Consider the following 27946-nt stretch of genomic DNA (forward strand, 5'->3'; position numbering starts at 1 on the left):
TGCCATCGAATCAAATTATGTGTTGTTTTCCCCCCAGAAAGTGTTGCTTAAACTTGTCGCTGTAGTGAATGTTGTCAGACCAGAAACACAGAAACAGGTTTTTACAGTTTTATGTGAAAGACTCCACCTGTAAACCTCTTCCTGATCTCACACTGACAAACACAAACCTCTGAACACGGAGAAACTGCGACACACAGGTACAGTGTCACATTATCTTACAAATACTCTCTCTGTGTATTAAATTAAATAGACATGACAAATGAACACTTAGTAATAAATGTGATTAACTGTGAACGGTGGCAGCGTCTGTGAGTTTCACTTTAATTCTGGTTAAAATCACATCAAAAACAATCTACATTTGATCTGAGAGATTTTCTAAATTCTTCATGGACAGATGAAAGTCAAAGCTCGTGTTGTTCAGCACAGATTTACTAAACTTTAATTCTTAATGTGTTTTTTGCTGACAAAGCAGATCTTAGTCATGTGGTTTTGTGTGTTTGTTCATCGACTCACATTTATCAAATTAACATACAAAGTGGGCATACGGTCTCACATCTGGTCTCAGCTTGTGTACACAAGTTTTTTAGTTCACATGAAGGTCTGCTTTACCTGTTTGGATGTCTAAAAGAGAATAATTAAGATGACTTGAGTTTTTATTTTTGGTTTATAGTTTAACAAGAGAAAACTGAGATTTAATGTCATTTTCATTACAATAATATTATATTAAGCTGCATCTTTTCTATTATGAATTTAATCATTTTAAACAAGGTTAACCATTGTTTTGGTGTAAGATCATTTTCCTTAACATTAAATAAACATTGACAAAAAACAAACCTTAAAAAGGGCCTAATAAAAAATTGACTGAGGTGTGTCATACAGTGCGCATTAGTGTTACTTATGTAAGGCTTTCTGCTATCAAGATGAAGCGCTGTTTAGCAACATGTAAAAAACTGCAATTTTTAAACATTTGGTAGAATAGCTCAGATAAGAACAATTACAAGTCAGTCTCAAGTCTAAAGAACTACAGTCACCAGAGGAACCGTACCTCCGCAGTCAGCTGAGCTGCTTTAAAAACTACCTGAGACATACCAGCAGACTCAGAACTTGTTCATACGCTTCTGGTGAGTTGCGCTTAAAGAATTGCCTATGAAGAAATAGTTTTATAGTTGTGTGGCTCTTTATCTACTGTTAAAAAAGAAGCTGTTTTGAAGATATTTTGAAGATTGAATGACACTTGATGGTAAAAAAAAAAAAATGTATAAAAAATGACAAAAAAATATATAATTTAAACACTTTTTTCTTGTTTTCTGCAATGTGCATTCAGAAATTGCATTACTTTGTTAGTGTCTTATTTGGTCACAAGGTGTCTGAGTTTGTTGCCAGAACAAGCTAAAGCTTATGCGTTCATTATATTCAGTTTCACACTAGTACTCCTATCTCTGTCTTGGTCAGAGAAGTTTATCTTTTTGACTGGGTTATGTTCATCCGTGTCTTATTACACGGCTGTCTGAAATACTCATTTCTAATTGGTCAGTCACAACATTCCAAGGTATGTTATCCCAAGTTGACAACCAATAAATAACACAGGCACATCTGGGAGCTTTGTATTGCCGTGAGCAGCAGTGAAAACGTTCGACTGTTATGTCCCAGAACGCTATGGTTACTAAAGTAACCCTTCGTTCCCCGAGGGGGGGAACGGAAATGCTATGTGGAAACTTCCACTATGGGGATTTCGTCAGAAACCAATCATCTGAAAGAGTATAAAAACGGGCCAATGAAATGCCAATGAGTTGGCAGCGTCAATGACAATCAGTCATGCTATAAAGACACAGCCAGTGCCATGCTCGACATCCTTTTCTAGCTGAAGAGACTTTCACGCTCAACAGCTAAGGGACAATCGTTGTGGCGAAGGAACATAGCATTTCCGTTCCCCCCCTCGGGGAAGGAAGGGTTACTTTAGTAACCGTAGCGTTCCCCTTCGGATGGGCAACTCCAATGCTATGTGGAAACTTCCACTATGGGGAAATCTATGGAAAACGCCACAACGAAAGAACCTTACTGCGTCCCTGGCGAAGGGTGTGCCACTCAGTAGAGCGAGCGCACCTACAGATGTTACTACTTCAATGTGTTCCTTGTGGCGCCATTCATACCGCGGCGACAGCGGTACTTGGTGCGCCAGCAGCTTTTGACCGCTGGGTGGCAGTTTAACCACAGATATTCAGCTTTGCCTTTCCACAACACTAAACAGACTTTTCTGTGCGTACCTTATGTGATCAGATGTGTTCAATTAAAATATAATTTTGATTTAGTTTTCTTAGTAATAAACATGATCTTACCAGGGCTTAAAGTATTCCTGCACCATGCCGGATCTCCGGCGTGCGGCCGTGAGAGAAAAAAAAATAGAGCTTGCACATGCGGTTTAGTTGGGGATGCTCAAAATAACCGATTAAACAATAACCGAAAGGGCACGTTTGTAACCGATGAATGGTATCAGTTAAACGATTAAAATATGCTTTATACATTTTTAAAGTTTGGCTGCAGACGGGGCATCTGTTAAATGGTTTACTGACTGCAGCCAGTGTTTTACGCTCTGCTTATGCTCGCTCAGCGCCAATCTGGAAACATTTTGGATTCGTGGCGAACGAGAAAGGCGAATCAATAATTAGGATGAAGCTATTTGTTGGGCTTGCTTAGAAAAATAAGTGTTAAATGGACAAACACGTCGAACCTCCAGAGCTGCGGTCATGTCACCCAGCCCATGAAATGCGGAGCCAGCTCCGGTGTCATCTACTGAACGCAAATGCCCAGCTAGTCCAGCCAGGTATGGCAGAGAGGCCTTTTCAAAAATGGCCAAATACAAAAGAGAAACTGATAAATAGTAGACGTTGATGAGAAATGGAGCAGCATATTTGGTAGTTGAGAACGCGCCGCTCCGCGATGTAGAGCTGGTTTCCGAGAAATGCAGGCGGCGGAGCAAGATACCCTCTTTGCCACAGTATCTGCATGCGCTACAGGAACACGTCTCAGTGCTGCTGGAAACATTGTAATCTCAAATAAGTCTCCGTTTAAACCGAACAAAGTCAACATGTTAGTTTTTCTGGCAAAGAATTTAAAATATGAATAGAAAACAAAAGGCGGAGAGACGCAGTTTTTTTTAACATCTGACTTATGTTGTTACAAGCCTAGGCTAATATTTTTGTTCTTCGTTACTATTTATATTATTATTGATTAGTATTTGTGAAGTTTCTAAAATGTAACGTTTACGGTTTCAAGCAGTTAAAGTTATTTCTATTTAACTAGCCTACATTATTATAGGCTGTATTGTGTTGTTCTATCAACGAAAGTTAAACAACAAACATGTTCGTTTGTACGGTTATTTAGCATAATACTTTGGTCTTTTTTGATTTCTTATTTTTTACATGAAATGTAAATTAACTTAGGTAGGCTACTTGGGTACAGGGGCGTAATTTGTTGGTAGTATACCGAGGAATGCTTAGATAGTGAATATTGTCATCATTATTTAAAAAAATTATAAATAAATAAATAAAACACCTTACGGAAAGGATGAAATAAAGGAAAAGCATGCTCTTAATCATTCTTCATAATCTGATTCGTAGCTATACATGCAATAAACTTATATTGCGCCGACAAGAACAAGCTCTAAAAGGTAAAGTCTAAAGCGAGAGGAGTTATTGATATTAATGTTAGTTGTTAATATGATCGTAAACACTGCGTTGTATAATTAACGCCGTCATTGTGTCGTGTCTGCGATTTTTTTTTTTCTCGTTGAAGAACAGAAAATTCATGTTATTGCCGTCTTCCCAGCCAGGTTTTCATGCACAGTTTCCGTTTTTGTTTCTTCTCAAACAATAAAGTTTCGCTATAGCAGGCCCGGCGGCAGGATATCATAAATGAGGGCGCAAGGGCGATATTTTTATATGACGTGCTAAAATTGAAAAATGAAATTTACATGAAGAGCTTTATTAGTGAAAAGCTGCCGAGCGCAACGAAATGGGCTATAAGCTATATTTGCTCTTATGTGCTGAAATACTTAACACTTTTCTTAAGACCACAGAATAATATGCAACAAATAAATGTCATATAGCCTATAAGGAAAAATTAACATGTTTCAGGTCTCTCCAGTGCATTTGGACTGAATATTTGACTGTGTCTTACTGGATGTCTCCAGTAACTCTATAAACATAGAGGCACAAGCAGACTGTAGAATTCATTCATTAATTCTTTCTTTTATTTATTTATTGTCAACCAAATATATATATAAATTAATATGTGTGTGTGTGTGTGTGTGTGTGTGTGTGTGTGTGTGTGTGTGCGTGTGTGTGTGTGTGTGTGTGTGTGTGTGTGTGATTGCAGCAGACTGAAGAAGTTGTGCATTGGGTGGGTGGCATCTGCTGTTATGCAGAGGGCTCTACGGGTAAGACGTGTGCTGTAAATGTCCTGAAGGGAGGGGAGAGAGACACCAACGATCTTCTCAGCTGTTCTCACTATGCATTGAAGTGTTTTCCTGCAGAAAATCCAAGGTTCCATACCACACAGTGATGCAGCTGGTCAGGATGCTCTCAATAGTGCCTCTGTAGAAGGTGTACATGATTGGGGCTGGTGCTCTTGCTCTTTTGAGTGGCCGCCTGTTTGAACATATCCCAGTCTGTGGTATTGAAGCAGTCTTGTAAAGCCTCTGAAGAACCTTCTGGCCACACTTGTATCTCCTTGCAAACCGGTTTGGTGACTTTAACTATCGGTCTGTAAGCAGGCATTAGCATGACAGTTAAGTGGTCCACCAAGGTGGGGGAGGGGGAAGGCTTTGTAAGCTCCTCTCTGTGTGGTGTAAACACAAAAGCGCAACAGTCCTTTACAGTCCTATGTGATGAACGAAGTAGACGGATGTAGTCCAGTTTGTTGTCTAGCGAGCGTACGTTCGCTAGAATGATGGAGGGGATTGCGGGTTTGTGGGGGTTAGCCGCTAGCCTTGTTCGGATACCCCCGCGCTTACCCCTCTTCTGCTTCCTCTCGCGCCGCTTGAAGCGCCTCCATTGTGGGCGGGGTGGTGAGGTGGGGGTCGGAGGATGGGTACGCATCCGGAGCAAGCCGAAATCTTGCAGCTCATCAGTGTCCGCGGAGTTTAACTTGTGAAGTTTGTTTCTACCGATGTCGAGCAGAAATGTTCGACTATATGCGCGCTTAAGGACAGATAAACGTGACGTTGACGCACAATAACACGGCGACGTACAAGACGAGGAACACAAAAACACATTAATAACATATTAATAAATAATACCAAGTTTTAACACATCTGCTACATTCCAGTGGAGCCTCCGTTGCGCTCTACCACAGCTGGCAAAACTTTCTGAAGGTGGTTTAAGCACCAAATAAGTGTTTTAAATTATGTTAGTCTCCTTATTTCTTTCCGTTTTATTTTAAATATTATAAATGTTTAAAGTTTTAGGTAAAGACGTCAAAATATGCCCACACATGCAAGCTAAACTAGATCATATCTGAGTCATCATGCTTTATTACCCAAACCAAAATGTTAGTTGTTAATATGATCGTAAACACTGCGTTGTATAATTAACGCCGTCATTGTGTCGTGTCTGCGATTTTATTTTCTCGTTGAAGAACAGAAAATTCATTTTATCGCCGTCTTCCCAGCCAGGTTTTTCAACATCTGACTTATGTTGTTACAAGCCTAGGCTAATATTTTTGTTCTACGTTACTATTTATATTATTATTGATTAGTATTTGTGAAGTTTCTAAAATGTAACGTTTACGGTTTCAAGCAGTTAAAGTTATTTCTATTTAACTAGCCTTCATTATTTTTAAGTGTCCTAACTTGACTGCTGCTGTAGTATGGGATGTTTTTTTACATAACTTTAAACGTGTGCTTTAGCTATGTCAAAATGAAAGCAAATTTTTTAAGGGCTCTGCGTTTTGTCAATTGTATAGCTTTAATAATAATAATAATAATGGATATAACAAATTATAATATTATAGTATAGACATTTTTACTAGGCTACTTTAATATTAATCCCTAACTGAAAAACGAATGTGAAAATGACTGGCAGCTGTGCTAAAATTAATATAATGGCAAATTTCTTCTGCGTTTTTTCCCTTTATAGCTCAATAGTTTTATTCAAAGAATATAGTTCTCTCTTCAACTTTCAGGTTTGAGGTGGGGGAAGAAATGGCAGAGGCAATTCAAATGTACCATCTCTAAATTAAAAAAGGCCACTTACGCGGCATCTGTGTGTAAAGATTATTACCTTATTTTTATTTTATTATTATTATTTATTTATTCATTCATTCATTCGTCATTCATTTTCTTTTTGGCTTAGTCCCTTTATTAGTCTGTAATTGCCACAGCGGAATGAACCGTCAACTTATCCAGCATATGTTTTACGCAGAGGATGCCAGGAGGGCCAGCTGGGGCTTCGGGACGGAGTGAAAGGAGAGGCAGGACTTTGCCCCGAGTCTGGGAAAGATGGCTTGCCGTCATTACACTAGTTTTCCGATGGCACACGAGTTACATGCGCCAAACACATGAACAAATAAATTAATAAATAAGGGAAAGAAAACATCTAGCCTTACAGGCTGAGTTCTTTTTGATTATAATCGCCGTTAAGTTTCCATTTTAAATGTAAGGCTGTTGCAAAAAATAATAAAATTGCTTAAAATAATACAATTTTAATTTATAAGTGACTTTGCTGCGTCCCCCTTGATGTTTCAATAACGCATAATAATCTATACACCATATTAAAGACACTTAAATAGACATGATTTCGGCCTCACTGATGCCCATTAACTCCTGACAGACAAGCTTTTGGTTATGAGAAGGGGGAAGGGGTCTCCACTATTAAGTGTTTTTCACAAACATGAATACACAAAATCCAAAACTCCTATAGGACGGATGGCGTAACAAAACCTATGCGTTTAAAAACGAAACCGCATTAAATATGGGGCCTTATGAAAATGAATGTTTCTATCTTTTGAACGGAGACGGCATAATATCATGGAATTACTTTCAATAGCAAAATAAAAAACATCTCAAGGAAGAACGGACAAAAGAAAGTTTCACTTCTATCACTCTTTAAAAGTTTTGGTTTGGTTCATTGTAAATGCTCAGTCTCGTTATGAGCTGATCTTCATTTCTCTGTGTTGGTGGAATAAAGCAGGCGAGTCAGCCGCACCAATTTATGAGCAGACAGAGCAGGATTCTCATGATGACCACCGGCGCAATTCCGCTCTTTGTTATGAGCCGTAGTTTCAGTGTAAACTTAGTAAAGGTGAGTTTCTTTGGCGATGATGTGTACAGTGTTAGATTTTATATTTAGCGGACATTTGCGCTGAACACGCGGTGAATGCAACGCATCGAGATTCAGGCACCTTCTCCGAAAACACTCGATTGATCTCAGCTGGCGGATCAACATTTACCTCATGTTATGATCGCTGTCATCTGCGCCATTATTATTATTATAACTTTAGGGGAGGTTTGCAAACCTGTGCACTTTTCACTCTTCAGTCGTTTGTATTTCCTGCAGTAACAAAAGCTCCCTGTTCATTATATTCAGACACACAAATGCTCCCAAATATATTATAAGGGGGCATAGATTAAATTTCGGGCGCTCATGCGACCAAAATGGTTGCAATTTCGAGCCCTGTAGTATAAGGACATGTATTCAGACCACAACTGAACGTTTGAAGAAAATTGAATGCCTTATTATTTAGAATTAGCTATTATTGATGTAAATGCAGCTGTTCAAGGCGCATAATTGATTTATTACGGTACTGACAGTATTAGAAAATCCATGTCGTGGCGCAATGTCACACCGGTGATGACTATGACACCGGTGTACCGCCCACCCCTACTACCTGTTATTTAAAATATCTATATTACGCTCCAAGCATTCGCCAAAAAGAAAATATTTCTAAGTAAAAACACAGAACATAGCTGAATAGAGTGTTGCCTGCTTTAAACGATGGGTTAGTAATTATATTATAACTGGTTATGTTCAGGTCAATGAAATAATACCTTTAATAAATAAAATATGTTCGTAAGAACGTGGTGGGCCAGTGATTCCGTCGCTGTCATCAGTGGTTTAATGAGCTCAGGAGAATTCTGCTTTGCATTTTTCTATGCATTATTAACATCACTAAACCAGACATTTGTTTTATAAGTTAACCAAATATTCGCAGAGATTCAGCAGTTTTTTTTTCTGACGCGTTTGCCAGTCATGCCAGTCAGTGAAAAAAAAGTAACCGTGGCCCTGTTTGCAGGTATTAATATTCGTTTTTTCGTCAATCTGATGCAATTTTTATTATTTATACAGGACGTTAAAATGCAATTAAAAGTTTCAAATCAATTAAACTCAATTTATAAAAAGGCTAGCCTATTTTATGCATTAAATATAACTAATTTCCTTTATTTCTGACTAGACCATGCATTTTAGACTATTTTACAATTGTAATATGTGCATATGCTTTTTTTTAAATAACATTCGTTTAACAAATATTTTAGCACATCGAAAGTAATTAAGTGACCTGTTTTTTTTAAAACCTTTATGCAAAAGGATCAGAGGATAAATTATCGTAGGATAAACGTATCTTATGGAAAAACACCAATTGACGGGCTCTGCTTTCGGTTTTAAAAGAATCAAGCAGCTTTAAAAAATATAATTTGCTGAAGAGAAATGACAGGAAAAAAAGAAAGAAAAAGATTAAATATATAGGGACTGTTAAAAGAACATTTCTCTTTAATATATTCTTTCGACTCCGAAACATCAGCTAAGAAAGATTATGATGAATGACGGAGTTTCTCTATTGCCTGCTTCAGCAGTTGTCCCGGTCCCGCTGGTTATGAACGAGGAGGCGGAGAGAATGCGCTGTTTAGTTTCGGCTTGATATATTTAAATAAAAACTAACACCGAACTGCTTTTAACGCTCAAAAAGTTAAACTAAAATGCACAACTCTTGTTGGTTGCACCCGCGGGATGCACAATGAACCAAACGCGGCATTATTTTAATTCTATATTCGTGAAGAATGAGCCATGAGATTGAGATTTTTGAAGGTGCTCTTTAGCGGCGAAGTTCCTGGCAGAGTAGCGAGTGAAAAAATGTGCATAAAGAAATTGGACAAGAGGAATAACATTTTAAATTATATAACAATCATCGTATTCTTTCTAATCCTCGCCCAGTTTTAATACAAGTTGTGTTTTTTTAATATTTGTGGCTGGGAAGTTTATTAAGAATATATTTATAATTATATATAATTAAATAAATACATAATTTTATATATATATATATATATATATATATATATATATATATATATATATATATATATATAGAGAGAGAGAGAGAGAGAGAGAGAGAGAGAGAGCTGCTGTAAAGGCTATTTCTTTCCGTTCGCATCCCGTCCCTTTGCGCCCCCTGGCGGCTTTTTCACAAACTGCGGTCTTACACTAAAAACAGAGCAGCATTTATTTCAAACGGCGGCGGTATAAGCCACGGCGGTAATAGCCACTTTGAACTCTCACCTACTGTACAACGCCCCGAGACACAGTCTTCCATCGTGTCCCCTGGCCCTCACTTACCTGTTCAGAAACAGTTATATTTTTCGGGGGGTCGCAATAACCCAGTAAAATAGGTTTTGATACGACAGTACGTTGGGAAAGCATTCAGTCCCGATAGGGAGGACGCTGCGGAGCTCACCTGTTACCCAGAGGGGAGACCTGGTGACAACCTATGGACTAGCCCAGAGATGGGGAGTCCTTGCATAAGGATGGTTAGCGGGGAGGGAAGACACGAGCCTGCCCTAGAAGGGGGGACTATACCGTGGCTGAGTTAAACGTATGGGATCGCCAGCGGGGATCACGCATAACAGGCACCTATACCCAGAACGCGGGCTGACCAGCGGGCATGCCGACAACGTAAGGGGCCAACACCTGACTCCTCCGCTGAGTCAGGTGCTGGGGGCCTCTGAGGAACTCTGCAGGATTCGCCAAAGAAATGGGGAACTAAATTGACAAAGCTGAAAAAGCGCACGTATCTCCGGGTTAGGGAGAGTGGCGCAGCAAGCGTGTTTCGACACCTCAACCGAATCGTTTCCTCAATCACCAAGGGTTACCTAATACCCTTGAGGAAACCGGCTCCACTCGCAGATTGTAACCTTGCAAATGTAGCTCTACAAATGTCTGTCAGAGAGGCGCCGCGTGCTAATGCCCAGGAGGATGCTATGCTCCGTAGTGGAGTGCGCTCTCACCCCCGGGGGACACGGCTCACCCTGGCCCAAAAGCGAGGGAGATGGCATCCACTATCCAGTGGGCCAACCTCTGTTTAGATACGGCACTTCCCATCTGCCGACCACTGTAATGGACAAAGAGCTGGTCAGAGGATCTAAGGCTCTGAGTGTGGTCCACATATATTCGCAAAGCGCGAACAGGACACAATGAAAGGGTTGGGTCTGCCACGGGCAGCGCTTGCAGGCTCACTACCTGATCCTTAAACGGCGTGGTAGGAACCTTGGGCACATAGCCGCGCTGGGTCTCAGGACAACGTGAGAGTAGGCCGGCCCGAATTCTAGGCACGAGTCACTGACCGAAAATGCCTCCAGGTACCTAACCCTCTTAACCGATGCCAACGCGACCAGCAGAGCTGTCTTCAAGGACAGAAATCTCAAGGATACTGAGTCGAGTGGTTCGAAGGGATCCCCACGTAGGCTCGTAGCACTACCGCGAGATCTCAAGAGGGTATGAGAGGGGGGCGGAGTGGAAACATCCGCCTCGCACCTCTGAGGAACTGGATGATGAGGTTATGCCTCCCCACGGTGTCGCCATCCACGCATCATGATGAGTGGAGATGGTGGCCATGTAAACCCTCAGTGTGGAGCGCGACAGCCTTCGCTTCACCTGTCCTGAAGGAAAGAAAGCACAACACTGATCTGGCAAGATCGGGGGTCTTCTCGGCGAGAAGCGCACCACTCAGTGAATAGACTCCACTCCAGGGCGTAGGCATGCCTCGTAGAGGGTGCACTAGCCTGAGTGATGGTATTAACCACCGCCAACGGTAGGTTACCTTAGTCTTCCTCGTCGCGTCTTATGGACCCCACGTGGAGGTTCCACAGAACTAAGCGAGGGTGCCAGATGGTGCCCTGTCCCTGAGAGAGTAGGTCCTCTCTCAAAGGGACTCGCCAGGGGGGGGCGTCGCGAGGAGGGAGAGTTCTGATATCCAGGTCCGGTTGGGCCAGGTGCGCAACTAGCAAGACCTGCCCCCTGTCCTCCCTGACCTTGCACAGAAACTGCGCGAGTAGGCTCACTGGGGGGAGTGCATACTTACGCATGACTCGGGGTGGAGTTGCCATTCTCCCGGGGAAGGAGCTGCCGTGAGAGCCCGTTGGCTGCACGGTTGAGCCCATCCGGGGTGTGAATAGCAAGCAGCGACTTCAGCCGCGTATGACTCCAGAGGAGCAGACGGCGAGCGAGCTGAGACATGCAGCGGGAGCGTATACCCCCCATCCGGATGGAATACGCTACCGCGGCCGTGCTGTCCGTTCTGACCAGCACGTGTTGCCCCCTCAGCACCAGTAAAAAGCGGCGCAGAGCGAAAAACACTGCCAACAGCTCTAGGCAGTTGATATGCCAATGCAGCTGGGTTCCCCTCCACAGGTCCGCAGCAGCATGCCCGCTACACACGGCCCCCCCACCCCATACTGGAGGCATCTGCCGAAACGACAGCCTGCCTGGACGCCTGACCTAGGGGCACACTGGCCTGTAGGAAGGAGGGGTCCTTTCTAGGGGGTGAGGGTGCGGTGACACAGCGCAGTGACAGTCACTCGGTGTGTGCCCGCGTGCCATGCGAGTCTGGGGACCCGATCGTGAAGCCAATGCTGTAGTGGTCTCATATGGAGCAATCCGAGCGGCGTGGCCGCGGCTGCGGATGCTATATGCCCCAGGAGCCTCTGACATAATTTCAGGGGGACCACTTTTTTTCCTGTCGAACTCTCTCAGACAGTTCAGCATTACCTCGGCGCGCTCTCGTGAGAGGCGCGCCTCCATAGTGATCAAGTCCAGCTCCAACCCGAGAAAGGAGATGCTCTGCACGGGGGTAAGCTTGCTCTTTTCTCGTTTGACCTGAAACCCCAACGGGCGGAGGTGCCGGAGTACCTTGTCTCTGTGCATAATCAATTGCTCCCGAGAGTGGGCTAAAAATCAGCCAGTCATCGAAATAATTGAGCGTGCGGATGCCAGCGAGCCGAAGGGGTGCGAGGGCACCCTCCGCGAGCTTGGTAAAAACTCGCAGAGACAGAGAGAGCCCGAAGGGGAGGACCTTGTATTGCCACGCTCGACCTTCAAACAAAAACCGCAGAAACTGAAACTTTTACCGAACTTAGCGGCGCCCTGGGCGGGGGACGCTGGTTGCCTGCGCAATGATCTGCGCAGCCGCGTGGCCGGAGGCGCAGGCGGGGGCGGTGAAGCAAAGCTGCAGGCGGGCGTCCTCGGCGAAAAAGCAGTGAATGTGGATGGCTCGGCTGGGGGAGCGGTCATACAATCCCGCCGATAGAGACCTCGCCCATCGCCTCCGACTGCTCTATCACCGGCGTGAATTCCTGGGCGAATTCACCGCCAGTGTTGCCGAACAGGCCAGCCTGGGATATGGGTGAGTTAAGAAAGCGAACTTTGTCAACGTCACGCACATCACCAGGTTTAGCCTGAGGTGGCATTCCTGGATCACGGATGTGATCATCGTCCTTCCCAGGGCACACACAGCCGACTTTTTTTTTTGTTTTTTTGTAAGAGCATAGTCGGTTGCGGTGCGGAGCACATGCTCAGTCCTGGGTCAGAACCATCCTCGTGCAGCCGGGCCAGCGTCTGCGCTTGGTAGCGCTGGTAGGTGGCCATAGCGTGCACGGTGAGGGGGAAGGCGCACGCAGCACACTGCGTGAGCCTACTGTGCCCATCCAGGAAGAAGGGGATGGGGAGGCTTAGAAGGTCTCGCCTTCATCCTCCACATCACACCCCTCTAATCGGTCAGGCCGCGGGGCTGGGGGATAAACCATCTCCAGAGCCACGGCCGAAGCAGCCTGGGGAAGCACAGCCGCAAAGTCTGCTTCTGGATTCGACGCCGCACTCAACTGGGGACAACTGGGGTGGGTGGCTCTTTTGCAAGAGCGAGCCGCGATCTTAACTGCACAACAGACATGACATCAGTGATGGCATGCACTGCCCACGAGCATCGCATTAACATGCTGGACCCCCAGACATGAAATGCTGTGCTCGTGCCCATACTCCGGGGATAGGAAACCACCGCATCCAGAAATGCACGGTTGGAGTGACATCTTGAAAAAGACGCGCTGCACGACCGTGTTGCTCTTTTAGGAAAGCTTTTTTCCTATATACAAACCGCTCTTGGAGGACCGGACCCAAAGGACGCCAGGCAAGGGAGAAATACCCAGCTCGACCATCTGCCACTGCGTATACGCGCTCTGGACCGGGAGAAGCTGCTTCTCGATCTCTCTCTGTAGACACAGGTGGAGATACCCTCAAAGACTCTCTCAGAAGCTTCGTGAAAGGCTCTGAAAGCGAAAGGATGTCGAGCATGGCACTGGCTGCGTCTTTATAGCATGACTGATTGTCATTGACGCCAGCTGTGCACGCTGACGCTGCCAACTCATTAGCATTTCATTGGCCCGTTTTTATACTCTTTCAGATGATTGGATTCTGACGAAATCCCCATAGTGGAAGTTTCCACATAGCATTGGAGTTCCCCATCCGAAGGGGAACAATGTTTTGTGTCAAATCTTTATGTTTTGTTGAAAAAGCTTTGTAACAAGCAGGATCATTTCCAGGACAGTTGTTTTCACCAAATAAAGCCCTTCAGTTTTATAGACCATTGGACTAGCGTCTTCCGGTAGGGTGCTCAGAACTTTCGTTAAGAATTCTCATCAGCCAGAGCAGCGTTTCTCAACTGGGTGCCGGAACAGTTTTCAGTGGCTTACAAAGTGTTTTTGCGATGCAAAACTTCAATTTTGAAAGAAAGACGTGTGTTAAAGTTGTTACACTTCTGTTAGATGCGGTTTTAGCGCGAGAGAAAACGCTCTCTAATTTAGTGTCTGATGCTGAAATACAGCATCCGTGTTTCCGACCTGTCAGCTGTTATAGTGTACTCCGCGGCTCTTCGATGCAAACACACACACACACACACACAATACTTCACTGCATTATTGTATCTAAGCCCTGCAATTTCCAAAAATGACCAATAAAGGTCTGTTACTGATACTCTGCTGGCTGATTTGCATGTTGATTTTAATCGGGAGCAGTTATGTTTCATTTAGCTAGTTTGTGTGTAGTATTTACCACGGTTTGTGCTTTTCTCTCATTTCAAAATGCCATTTTATTTTCACTTTGACACTTATTAAATCAGTGTGTCAGTGGGACAGTACAGTAGGCTACGTATGTGTGTGTCAAACATTTTGGTGAACTACATTTGTCTGGGCTGGTTATATATTTGAAAGAAAGAAAAAATGTTGACTTTAGCGATGACGAGGCTTCATTTAAACAGCAGAAGATGCCGTCTGACAACAAGGGGAACATGCTTCACAGCAGTTGTTTTCCATCCCATTAGATCACATTTTTTAAATAATCAGTCCAGGAGGTGGCCCTGATCGACAGCAGTCTTAGTTCAAAGACGTTAAAAGCAGGTAAAATAGATTAAAACTATCCTTTCAAAGCTGTCCTAATGTGACTGTTTATACGCATCAAGCTGCCGACTGGAAGTTCTTAGCATTCTCCTTGTGTGTACACGCAAAGCATAATGGGTAATTTTGCGTTCTAAGAAAAAGCTCTATACAAAAGTCCAGCTGTGAAGTTAAATTGAGTGTTTGTTTATTGACTCTGTGAAGTGAATTTGAATCAGTGTTTGTTTATTGACTCTGTGAAGTGAATCTGAATCAGTGTGTTTGTTTATTGCCTCACAGTGAAGCTGAATCAGTGTGTTTGTTTATTGACTCGGTGAAGCTGAATCAGTGTGTTTGTTCATTGACTCGGTGAAGCTGAATCAGTGTGTTTGTTTATTGACTCGGTGAAGCTGAATCAGTGTGTTTGTTTATTGACTCACAGTGAATCTGAATCAGTGTGTTTGTTTATTGACTTGGTGAAGCTGAATCAGTGTGTTTGTTTATTGACTCACAGTGAATCTGAATCAGTGTCTTTGTTCATTGACTCACAACAGGTGTGCAGCTCCACTTGACAGCAGTCTGGAGAAATGAAGTCTAAGGACTGATGAATCTTTTACAGGATGATGAAAAGACAGGAAAGATGATCCACTGAACACTGAAGAAAGACGAAATAGAAAACACAATATCAACATGTCCGGGAGAGAAGGCAGAGGTGAATCACACATAGATTAGATAAATGATTTATTAAATCACTCTGAAAGCTTTTTCATTCTGGTTATCCTGCAAGGGAAGTGTCTCTCTCATCACAATGTGGTTATACTACCATACTTTATCATTTATGCTTGATTTAATACCCAAGGACTGTCTGATCACATTAATTACAAGTTATATTTTAAAAACATTTTGAAAGGGATCATCTCCACAAGTCAGAAACCTGACAAACACCGATCCTTTAATATGCTCAGCTTCTCACACTAATGCTTTAACTGTAATTGCTGATTACTTCCTTGTGGAATAGCACAGCTATTCATTTTGCTTTTGTGAATTAATTATAATATAAGGCTTCTGTTTCATACAGTGTCTGACAGAAGCAGTACTGCTCACACGAGAACACACAGCAGGGAAAAACCTCCTTCACGTAAGTCTTTACATGTCAGTACACAAAAGCCTCCAAAATCAAAGTAAATAAGTCTGTCAAAACTCAGTTACATCTCCTACTAGACATGCTTTAATTTGATGTTTATCTGTGATGTTAAACTTTCCCTTAGCTTAATCAATAGACTACAGCATTAGCAACAATTACAAGGTCATGATTTGATTCTCAGATGAGTCTGTGTATGAAGAGTACAAAAGACACTAAAGGGATTTGATCAAATCGTGTTTTCACTCCCTAACTAAAAGTAAACAAAAGACAAATAATTTTAATCCCCCTTGCATACGTTTCAAGAGACAGTAAACATTTATAAAAAAAAAGTTTTTATTAGTCATTTATATGCTAATCAGTTCTGTATGACTGCAGTGGATAAAGGTTTTCCAGATTTGCTTCTATATAAGACACACAATGTTTCTCAGTGGAGAAACGGGACACACAGACACATGAATGTGACCATACCTGATGTTTCTAGAGATATATGAATGGTTTTTAATCTTCTACAGTTTCAGACTGTGAGAGGCTGAATGTGTTGGTGTGTGGGAGCGACGGTTCACTGAAATCCTCCATCTCAGAGGTGATCCTGCAACACACACACAGAAGATCAGAGAGTGTGAGGACAGATGTGGATCTTCATGCTAGACTGATCAATGTGCTGGAGCTCCCAGCTCTGTTCAACACTGGGTTCTCACAGGAGGAAGTGATGCGTCAGACTCTCCGCTGTGTGTCTCACTGTCATCCTGGAGTTCATGCTTTCCTCCTCATTATTCCTTATGCTCCACTCAATAATGAAGACAGAGCAGAAATGGAGGAGATCCAGAAGATCTTCAGCTCCAGAATCAACAAACACATCATGATCCTCATCATGCAGAATTCAGAGCATCAGACAGCAGAACTCAATGTAGAAACACAGGTTGTCATTCAGAGTTTTGGAGGAAGACATCATTACTTTAATCCTAAAACACAAGTGTCCACATTGATGGAGAACATTGAGAAGATGCTGGAAGAAAACAGAGGAGGCTTTTACTCCACAGAGACATTTCTGGAGGCGCAGATGAAAAAAAATATGGAATATGAGGAGATGAAGAAGAAACTTCATTCACTGGAGACACACTTTCTCTCACAAGGTACTGAGTTGAAAATTGATTTGGGTTTTAAAATATGGGGCATTAATTATATTAAGTGGCCTTAACTAATATGTACTTGCACTGAAATGAATAATTTTTTACATTGTACTTATTTTGTAAATACATGTTTTTACATTATACTTGTGCTTGATTAAATACATGCATGTAATTTTATCTCTAATTAATTTCTGTTATTATATTTGTAATTACACTGTTGATAATCCCTTACACCATAACCCACACTTAAACCTACCCATACCACCAAATCTGTCCCGAACCCCACCCGTATCCCACCTCAAGAGTACCAGAAGTCTTCTGAAATATATTATGAACACGTTAAGTAAATTGTAATCATATTTGATGCAAGTACATAGTTAAGGCCACTTAAAAAGTGGGACCCTTTTGTAATGTATCATACATTTGTATTTTCAAACTGGAACTGCAATTTTCAAAAACTTCAATAGTCTGATTGTACAAAAACTAGATACAGTCAAGCTTAACTTTTCACAATATATATATAAGCAAGTCATAGAACTACTACTAATTCTCAGAATATTTCTCTGCATAAAAATAAAATCAATTATATATATATATATATATATATATATATTAGGGGTTGCACCGACTGGTTGACTTCACTGCCCTGCCGTGATGCTTTTTGATTGACTTCAATTAGTCGCGACCTAGACTACATGGCAGCTTTTCACACTAACGTGGTTCACTGAATGTAACTGCCCCCTGATGATTTAAAGTAATTTCTAAATATTATTTTTCTAATGTCAGCATCAAAGGTTCATGCAAACTGTAAAGTAAACTTTAAATCGTCAAACATATGCTAGTTAGGTCATGCCATCCAAATACCCTCGAGCAGATGCTAGCCCATCATGTTTATGCAACCCTGGAAAAGTCATGTGATTGGCTGTGATTGTCCTCTGCGAAGCGTAGAATGACATATTTTGTGAATGAACCATGAAGCGCGCAGAAACCGTGAAGTGCGCAGCCGGTGGAGGTGACAAACTTCATAGCATGTATAAATATCATTTGAACACAATAAAGATGTGCAGAGAGGAGATGTCTGATAACCTAGATGAACTAGTAACTGTAAAAAAAGCCTGACTTCAGCAGGGTTTTGAGCAGCTTTCTAGTGTGCACTTTCCTAGCGGTAAAATATACATTTAAGCAAATCTCTGACAGCGTAATGAGGCTTAACATTATAGCCATTGTCTTTTGTGTGTTATGTTGTTATGAAATAACTTCACATGAATCAGTGTGCAGACAACATATGCATTACTTCTGCACTAAAATATCTGTTATTGTTACATTCTCATTACAATCTGCAGTGATCAGTGTGTTGACTGCATTTATTTAGGAGTAAAATTAGCCCATGCTAGTGCTGCATTAACAAAATTAAAGTGCACTAAAATTAGTCATTGGTAATGTTGCATTGTTTTTGCAACATGTCGAGCTGTCAAACAGCATGTGTGTTTCCTGCAATAAATTGCAAACTGCAAAAAATTGCAAAATTTGGCATGTTGCAAAACATCTTGTGTTTTATTGATGACGTCACCAGCGACTAGTCGACGTCTTCTCAACTTTAATATCATTGTTATCATTTGATTGTATACACAGCTCAAAATACAGAAATTACTTCACAAAGGCATTGTTGAAAATCAGAACAGTTGCAATGAAGTACATTACAATGAAGAAGAAAATAATCACACTTTGAACAGTATATTTAAGTTAGACTAACACAAACAACGGGCCTCTATAGATGTACTGTATATGTGACATAGTGTAGTTAGAAATGGACAGTGCATGCCATCACTGCGGGTAGCAGGTCTGTTGCGCAGTATAGATCGTGGCTCACTCTTGCAAAAGAGCCACCCACCTCAGTTGTCCCCCGCACCACGACTGGGCACTCGGGCAGATCTGAGGGTTACAGTGGAAGTAAATCTGCCGCCCTCGGGCTTGCGGACCTCTCGCTCCCCCAAGCGCTCCATCCAAGCTTCGAGTGAAAATCCAATCGCTCCATCCTCGGATGGCTCCGCCTTCTCATTTGATGACACAGAGGCTCAGATGTCCACTGCTGCATCGAAGGCGGGCTGTCATTGGCTGATGAAGGATTTCCTCCCTCCGCTCCCTCCCCTCGGGAGTGAGCGCGGCAGCGATCTAGAAATGGACATGATAACCGTGCTTTCCCGGGCTGCTTCTGCCGCGGGCCTGGAGATGGTTTATCCCCCAGCCCCACAGCCGGACCAATTAGATGGGTGTATGTGGAAGATTAAAAGGCAAGACCTTCTAGTCTCCCATACCTTTCTTCCCGGAAGAGCACAGTGCGCTCATGCAGTCTTGGAGGGCACCTTTCTCTGCCCGATCTGCGTGGACCTCCGCCTCACCACCCTTGATGGTGGAACAGCCAGGGTGTACGAGTCGATTCCCCAGATTGAAAGTGCCACTGCGGGCCCGCGTGGTGCCTCTTTCTGCTGGAGTCAGCCTCATCTCCCATCCAAATGTGTGTTGGTTTTCTGCCTCCGGGAGCCAGAGCCCACACATCCGCGGGCCAGGCTGCTTCCATACTGCACGCTAGGGTCCATGCGCGCGCGCTGGCCCAGCTGCATGAGGGTGGTTCCGACCCAGGCTTGTTACAAGCCCCGCACCACACCCGACTGAGCTCCACGGACATCAAGTCCGCTGCGTGTGCCCTGGGAAGGACGATGGCCACATTAGTGGTCCAGGAGCGCCACCTCAGACTAACCTGGCAAAAGATATGCGCGGAGTCGACAAAGTTCGCTTTCTTGACTCCCCCATATCTCAGGCTGGCCTGTTCGGCAACACCCTTAGTGCATTCACCCAGGAATTCACAGTGGTGCAGTTGGATACGATAGATTGAGTCATCTATCAGCGGGGATGTAAGACCGCTCGCCCCCCCCCGCCGAACCATCCACATCCGCTGCTTGTCAAAGAGGGCGCCCGTCTACGAGAGCTGCCCCGCCTCCTGCGCCTCCAGCCAAGCAGCAGGGTCGAGCACTTCGCAGGCAACCAGCGCTCCCCGCCCCAGGGTGCCGCTTAGTCCAGTAAAATGAACTGCAAAGCGCTCCTGAGACAGGCCATCTGGAGAAGAGGGAACTTGCTCTCTCCCCGGGGCCGGACTCTTCATCCAACGGCACATAAAAACATAAAAACACCACCAAACCTCAGAGAGAGAGCACTTTTCCACTTCCCTGGATGAGACAGCCCGAACTCTGCCAGTCTGGAATGCTATGCCTTCCGGCTCGCAGGTTCCATGCATTTCACCAGTGGCTCACAGGCACTGGGAGGACAGTCTCCTTTCTCCCACTCCTCGAGCCCCCCCTCCGGAGCTTGGGTGCGAGGTGAGAGTGAATCTCTTGCCTCCAGCTCTTCCGCGGGACCCCAGTGCTTCCCGGATCAGCACACCCACTCCACGCTGCCCCACTGCTCGTATGTCAGCAACTGTAGCAATGAGTCCATTAGCGAGAGCTCTGCCAGCCTGGTTAGTGCGGGCCAGCCCTTCGCGGTAGCTCATACGCACTCGTGAAATGGCCCCCCAAGTTCACGGGTGTGTATTTCACCAGGGTCAGCCCCCTGTCCGCCCCTGTCTTGCGAGAGGAGATTGCTGTCATCCTGGCGAAGGATGCAATCGAGCCGGTCTCTCTAGCCGAGATGGAGTTTTACACCCCATACTTCATCGTGCACAAAAAAAGCGGTGGGTCACGGCCAATCCTAGATCTGGACCTGGATGTCAGAACTCTCCCTCCTCGCGACGGCCCTCCTCTGGCGGTTCCCTTTGGAAGAGGACCTACTCTCTCAGGGACAGGGCACCATCTAGCACCCTCACCCGGCTCTTTGGAACCTCCACGTGTGGTCCTTAGGCGCAAGGAAGACTTGGGTAACTTACCGACTGCTGTGGTTAATACCATCACTCAGGCTAGAGCCCTCTCGACAAGGGGCACATACGCCCTGAAATGGAGTCTATTTACTGAATGGTGCGTCTCTCGCAGAGAAAACCCCTGAACTTGCCAGATCAGCGTTGTGCTTTATTTCCTCCAAGAGAAGTTGGAGAGAAAGCTGTCGCCCTCCACACTGAAGGGGGAAGGCCTAACCTCATCATCTGGTTCCTCAGAGGTGCTAGACGAATTAATCCACCCCACCGCCCTCTCCTGCCCTCTTGGGAGCTCGCCTTCTTTCTCACGAGCCTGCGAACAGATCCCTTCAAACCACTCGATTCAGTATCTTTAAGATTTCTGTCCCTGAAGACAGCTCTGCTGGTGTCTTTGGCATTGATTAAGAGGGTCGGGACCTGGAGGCATTTTTGGTCAGTGACTCTTGCCTGGAATTTGGGCCGGCTTACTCTCACATTGTCCTGTGCCGTATCTAAACAGAGGTTGACCCACTGGATAGTGGATGCCATCTCCCTCGCTTACCAGAGCCAGGGTGAGCCATGTCTCCCAGAAGTTTGTGCGCACTCCACTCGAAGCATCGCATCCTCTTGGGCGCGTGCACGAGGCACCTCTCTAACAGACATCTGTAGAGCTGCGGGCTGGGCGACACCTTCACTTGCTGGCCCGTTACTCTTTCAGATGATTGACTTTCTGAACGAAATTCCCATTGGTGGATTCTCCACCATAGCATTCCCCCCCCCCCACCCCCCCTCGGGGAATGAGGGTTACTTTAGTAACCAGAGCGTTACCTTGTAAGCAGGGTTTAATTTGTGCCGGATCCGGCACCTCTGAAATCAGGTCCGCCACCTCATTATACCAATCCCCCTCCTCACACGCACCCCGACCCGCAACTCTCAACACTTTTTTCCGCGACTCCCTAACCCTCTTAACTTTAGTCTGCGACACCTCCCCCCACATCATGCGCAACAACTACTTCCACAAGCACCCCCACCCACCGTCAGAGAGGGGAAAGTCATGGGTAAAGTGACCAGTGGTGGAGCTCATTGGCACTCCACTGATGATTGTGACAGTTTTATTCAGTTTGTCTCTATTAAGTGTTACTGAATCATTCCACCAATTCATCACTCACTAAGTGCAGGGGGAAACACAGTAAAATGCTGGAGATTTGGGTTTTTACACACAAAGAGGCAATTTGTGTGTCACGTGTAAATAAAAGTACAGAGAAGGATCCAATATGCAAGTGAAATTTTAATTAACACTGTCAGAATGAGCCAACAGGGCTACAAATGGAGGGTGAGGACACTGGGATACTGGGGCAGGAACAGAAGGGCGAAACGAGGTCCAGCAGTCACTCCTCTAGTCCTGAGCACAATACAGATTCACATAAGCAAACACAACGAACTGACAAAGAGACATAGAAACGTAGCCCAGATATAGGCTCAATAATGAACCTCAGCTGGTGATCAAATCAAACAGCTGAGTGCCGTCATAACACGTGACCAAACAAATACACGTGGAAAAACAAACAACACAAACCCATGTGACAAAACAGATACTCCGGAAAGCGCACAAACCTGCAACCGTGACATTGTGTAGCTTGTTTTGTTCTTGTTTTGTGTTGCCTGAATTGTTGCTTGATGCTGCTTGTTTTGAGGCGAAAGGTGAATGATGAAGCTAAAAAAATAATAATCATTCAAACCACTCTCCATGAGTGTGAAAGCACTCTCAGAGTATACGGAAAGCAGAATACAATTGCAGTGTCAGATTTGGGAGAGGCTAAGGGTACATGTCCAACAAATAAACATGCCAAGATCTGAGCACTTTAGAGCATTTCAACAGAACTGCATTAACTAAGAGTTGAACATTATTCAACTGTCAGCACATAAAAAAAACACCAAACTCAAAAAGATTTGCATGAAATAGATGCTCAGGCACACTACTGGCATTCTAAAAAATGCAGCACTGCCAGTGAAAACAAGTGAAAAATGTGTTTGCCTTGGGGAAAAACACTTTAGTGTATACACCCTATTAGACGAGGACTTAAAATGCAGACAAAAAATTAGATTTTATCAATAGTAATAATAAACTAAAATAATACATGAGAGAGGATGGACAATGAAAGCACTAGCCACAGCATACTGACAAACAGACAAAAGTGAAGGAACTCTGACATGTAGATAGACCTAAATGAATTGATCTGTAATAAAAAAAATTCAATGACTAAAGTGCTTACCTGAAAACACAGGGGGTGCAAAGAACAACACTGAACAGTTCCACACATAACATGTGTAAAATAGACAATACCTGAAAATAAACACATCACCAAGACTTGCCTATAAAAAGGACAAATAAGACTAACTAGAACACACATAGAAACAATCAGACTAATCAACAAAAGTCTATACCAAAGTACAAACTAAAAAAACAAATCATAAAGAAAGAGGCCTTTTTTAATAATCATGTTCAAAAGACTGACTAATGTTGATTCCTTTTCACAGGATCAGCTGAGAGTGAAGATGAACTGAGGATTGTTCTTCTGGGAAAAACTGGAGTTGGTAAAAGTTCAACAGGAAACACCATCTTAGGAAGAGATGTATTTAAAGCAGGTGCATCCCAGGAATCTGTTACTAAAGAGACTCAGAGAGCAACATCTGAAATCAGTGGCAGACACATCACTGTGATCGACACTCCAGGACTGTTTGATACTGAACTCAATAATGAGGAGATCCAGAGAGAAATCAGACGCTGCATCTCCATGATTCTGCCAGGACCACATGTGTACATCATTGTGCTCAGTATAGGACAAAGATTCACTGAAGAAGAGGCAAAATCTGTGAACTTTATTAAGGAGACGTTTGGTCAAAACTCTCTAACGTTTACTATGGTGCTCTTTACAAGAGGAGATGAGCTGAAGAATCAATCCATTGAAGTGTTTCTGGGTAAACCTAAATCTGTGGTTAGAAAACTGATTGAAACTTGTGGAAACAGATACCATGTGTTCAACAATAATCAGCCTGAAGACCGAACACAAGTGTCTGGTCTACTGGAGAAGATAGACAACATGGTGAAGGCAAACGGAGGAAGTTTCTACTCATGTAAGATGTTCAGAGAGATTGAGAGAGAAAAACAAGAACAGCAGATGAAGATCCTGATGGACAGAGTCAGAGAAACAGAAGAAAAGATGAAGAAACTAGAAGAAAAGAAAGACAAAATGGAGATGGTGACGGTGGAAGGACAGAAGGACAGACGAGAAGAAGAATTGAAGAGACTAAAAAAAGAAAAGCAGATTTCAGATGAACATATTCAGAGACTCAAAAGTAAACTCTATGAAACAGAAGAAAATATCAAAAAGAAAGAAAGAGAGAGACAAGAACAAATAGATGATTTAGAGAAGAGACTGAAAGAAGAAAGAAACATGAGAGAAGATTTACAACTGAAATTCCTTCAACAACAGCATGAAGCTGAACTGAAGAGACGACGAGTAAAATCAGCGGCTATTTTTGCTGAGATCATCTGTCAGAAACTGAAGGAACCCATAGAGCAGAGTGTCTATGAGAAAACTGCCAGAGATTTAGCAGATGAAATGAAAACAAACTGTGAATCACTGAATGGAAACAGATCAAATCTGGAGAAACACATCCTGAAGACACTGGCAGAAGAGGAGGACTTTGACAAATACATGAACTACATTCATTATCCCAGAGGTCACTACAAGAGTTTCATCAGAGATGAAGTGAGTCGCTACATCAGAGATAAGTTCAGCATCAGTGTTTTACCCAAGATGAAGGAGAACATTAAACTCCTGCAGCAGAAGATCATGAACGCAGCACATCAATCTACTGAACATGTTCAAGTTAACAGTGGAGATGTTGGTTTGTGGTTGAAGAGTTTCACACAGCAGCTCTCAGATCAGCTGATCTTCTCTGAAACAGACCTCAGTGGAGTCAAACATGATGATGTTGATGATTTCAGACTCCTAGAAGATGTGATCAGACAAGAGCTTCCTGCTGTAATGTCAGACATCAGCTGGAGATTCAACACAGACACATTTCCAGTAAAGCTGGACTATAAGTTCAGGCCAGATGAGCTTCTGATTGATCACTTCTGTCAGTGCTGTTGGGTTCAGTGTCCGTTCTGTGGAGTCACCTGCACAAACAGCATAGAGGACCATCCGGGAGATCACAGTGTTCCTTTCCACAGAGTGAGAGGAATTAATGGAAGAAGTTACTCTCCAAATCTCTGTGCTGATATTTGTACAGATTTAGTGGCAAGTAATCAGGAGTTTAACACACCAGATGGAAGCTTCCCCTGGAGAGATTACAGAAGAGCAGGAGGCGTTTATGCAGACTGGAGCATCACTCCTGATCTCTCTGATGTGCCCTACTGGAAGTGGTTTGTCTGTAGATTCCAGAAAGATCTGGAAAAAGAGTACAATAAAACATTTGCAGGAAAGATTAAGATCCCAGATGAGTGGAGAAAATACTCAAAACAAGATGCTATTGAGAGTTTGGACAAATACATGTAATAGAGAAGATCAAGAATCAGACTTGAACTTGAATTGACACTTCTGTTTCTCCTCAGATCAGTCAAAAGTGAGTTTCTATCAGTGAGAGTCCAAACTCAACATCTCAGAGGAGTAGAGGAGCTCTGTCCAAGTCTTAATTTCTTCTTTAATCTGAGCTATTTTACATCTTAATTCAAATAATAATGGCATATGAGATCAAGAAGACAAGTGTTGGCACACAAATGAATATGAAATCACACACTATCAGACTAAAGACCAAACAAACCAGCTTTCACACTCACTATCAGATGTACTAACATAAACATAAACACATGGGAGAATGTGTGTTACTCCACGCCATCTTCATAACTGCTGTAAGCACATTTCCTGTGTCTTTGTCCATTGGTGAATCTTAGAGGCAATGAAGTGAAGATACAAAGAACTTGATCTCATTGGATTTATGAATCTTATTCTAGTAAACATATGTGCATGTCATTATTTTACTTATTGAGTTACAAGGATTGAGTGAGAATTCTTCAAGAAGCCAAGGCTCTTAAATCTCCACATCCCAGACCAAATTGAATCTGTTCTCTTTCACAGATTACAGTCCCAAGACAACTTCTCGCACTGTAAACTTTACATCATGTGGTCTGACACTGAAATCTATACTTTAAAAACTAACTTCTTTCTCTTAATATAAGCAGTTTTGTGTAATTTAGGGATTTGAGAAGGCTGTGTCCCTGTCAAGAAGCTCCACATAGAGCTTGCATCTGTGTGAGTTTAGTTTAAACAAAGACTGAAGTAGGCAAGTTCTGCTTCTTCATTTGTTAATGTTAACAGTTCTCCAGGTTGGGGGTTTATGCCTTTATCAGAGTCATTTTTCTTTTGTCCTATGAATTTTTAAGAGTCATTTTCCTCTTTGTACAGTATCACAGTAATGTTTAAATGTAATCTGTTATTTGATTACCTCTGGACAACTGGCTTTATGTACAGCTCTCCCCCAACCCCTCCATGGGAATGAATCGAGAAATTATTGTTTGCTTTTAATAGATTAAAGGATGAGCTATTTTCAGGAATTTAACTCAAAAGAGCATTTAAAGAATTTCAGCCAATAATAGTTCATTCAATAATAGTTAATTAGGGAATCACTAGGCTATTGTGCCGACGACTCCCGGGAACTCTGGGAGACTTGGGATGTCTGGGAATGTCCTAGAATCTACAGTTTTTGGGTTAACGTTTTCATTATTTTGTCAGAATTTCTGAAAAGAACAACTGATCCTCATCCACTGCTTTAATGAACAGAGCAGAGATTACAACTCTTCTTCATTAGAACTGAATACATGATAGTGTAATCTCCAGTATTAAAAACTTGAGTCATCTAACAGAGTGGTGTTGGAGAAACTAAGATGTCATCTAAAATCTAAAGTATTGGTGACAGCAGATTATTTTGTCTATTTTATCTAATTTATCTCTGTTTTATAAGACGCTTTCTTCATTTATATACTCTGACATTGTTTAATGTTCTTCTCTTTTATAGTTTGATATTCACAAATGTGTATGTGTGTGTATATTACATCTAGGGTTATTTTCTGTTATCAGTAAAGCTGTCTATGTTGAAGTCAATGCTAATAAATAGTGTTCTTATAATCGCTGATAAGTGTAATATAAGTAAAAAACAACAACTGTGTTACTAATAAAATCACCTGAGATAACCTGAACTGTAAAAATAAAGATGTACGTTACAATATATTACAATTCCAAACTACCTACTGTTTTGATGACCCAGTAAATATTGATAAGGTTAATGACTATCAAAGGTATATGACAGAAGTGTGAACATATAAATGTAAAGGGGGTTGCACATTGGATTTATCACCACACATATGACAGTTAGAAGTAACGCACACCGGACAGGCACATTCAAATGTTATTTAACATTAAACTATGCAGATGACGCTCTGTAGTGTGGCGTAGTGAGTTATAGCTGGGCATCTGTGTGCGTAACCTTATAGAAATCTATGCTCGCAATTCAAAAATGCATGGCACTGCATCATGGCGGTGGTGCATCCAGTGTGCGACCCCTTTAAAACTGTTAATCATCTGTAATGATTAGATAAATAAAATAAAAGTATTTTAAAAATGGAGTCTCAGACTTGTTGATCTAATAATATGCAAAGCCAGTGACGACCCACTTCACTGTACACTAATATTGGCACTGTAGTATTTTTTTAATATACTTACATTATGGGAAACTGTATTTTGACTTTAGAAGGTGATGTGGAAAAGCTCTACTATTTTGAAGCTCAAATATACAATAATAATGGTAAGAAGGCATTCGTAATAAGGTTTGAAGTAAACAGTCAATTTTGTGTTAAATGAAGCATTGAGATGAATGTTGAGTTTATATGCTGGGATTATAGTTGAGCAGGAGCCACAGTTCAGAACATGGGAAATATGGTGTCTATTACTGATGTTGATTTTACATGCTGAATCAGAGAAACTCCTGCTGATATGAATCTGGTGAGAGCTGACAGTATTTTATTTATTAAAACTGATCATTAA

General features: G+C 42.7%; 1 protein-coding gene across 2 annotated transcripts; it reads left to right on the top strand.

Moving 5' to 3' along the window:
* The first annotated feature begins 152 nt into the window (after nt 1-152).
* Nucleotides 153-27528, top strand: LOC130220742 (reticulocyte-binding protein homolog 2a-like). 2 transcript variants are annotated; one of them, XM_056452974.1, is made up of 5 exons: nt 153-197; nt 15238-15395; nt 15762-15821; nt 16340-16960; nt 23379-27528. In XM_056452974.1, exons 2-5 carry the CDS (start codon nt 15374-15376, stop codon nt 25403-25405), a joined length of 2730 nt encoding a protein of 909 aa, XP_056308949.1. In that variant the 5' UTR covers nt 153-197; nt 15238-15373; the 3' UTR covers nt 25406-27528. The 2 variants fall into 2 exon arrangements, with proteins under 2 accessions (XP_056308949.1, XP_056308950.1); XM_056452975.1 differs by lacking the exon at nt 15762-15821.
* The last annotated feature ends 418 nt before the right edge of the window (nt 27529-27946 follow it).

Source organism: Danio aesculapii, chromosome 3, assembly GCF_903798145.1.
Source record: "Danio aesculapii chromosome 3, fDanAes4.1, whole genome shotgun sequence".
Lineage (NCBI taxonomy): Eukaryota > Metazoa > Chordata > Actinopteri > Cypriniformes > Danionidae > Danio > Danio aesculapii.

Bases quoted from the DNA above. Each gene is read 5' to 3' on its own strand.
- LOC130220742 (XM_056452974.1), top strand. From the start codon at position 15,374: ATGTCCGGGAGAGAAGGCAGAG. The intron at 15,822-16,339 runs GTAAGTCTTTAC...AATCTTCTACAG, and splicing joins CAGGGAAAAACCTCCTTCAC to TTTCAGACTGTGAGAGGCTG. The intron at 16,961-23,378 runs GTACTGAGTTGA...TCCTTTTCACAG, and splicing joins GACACACTTTCTCTCACAAG to GATCAGCTGAGAGTGAAGAT.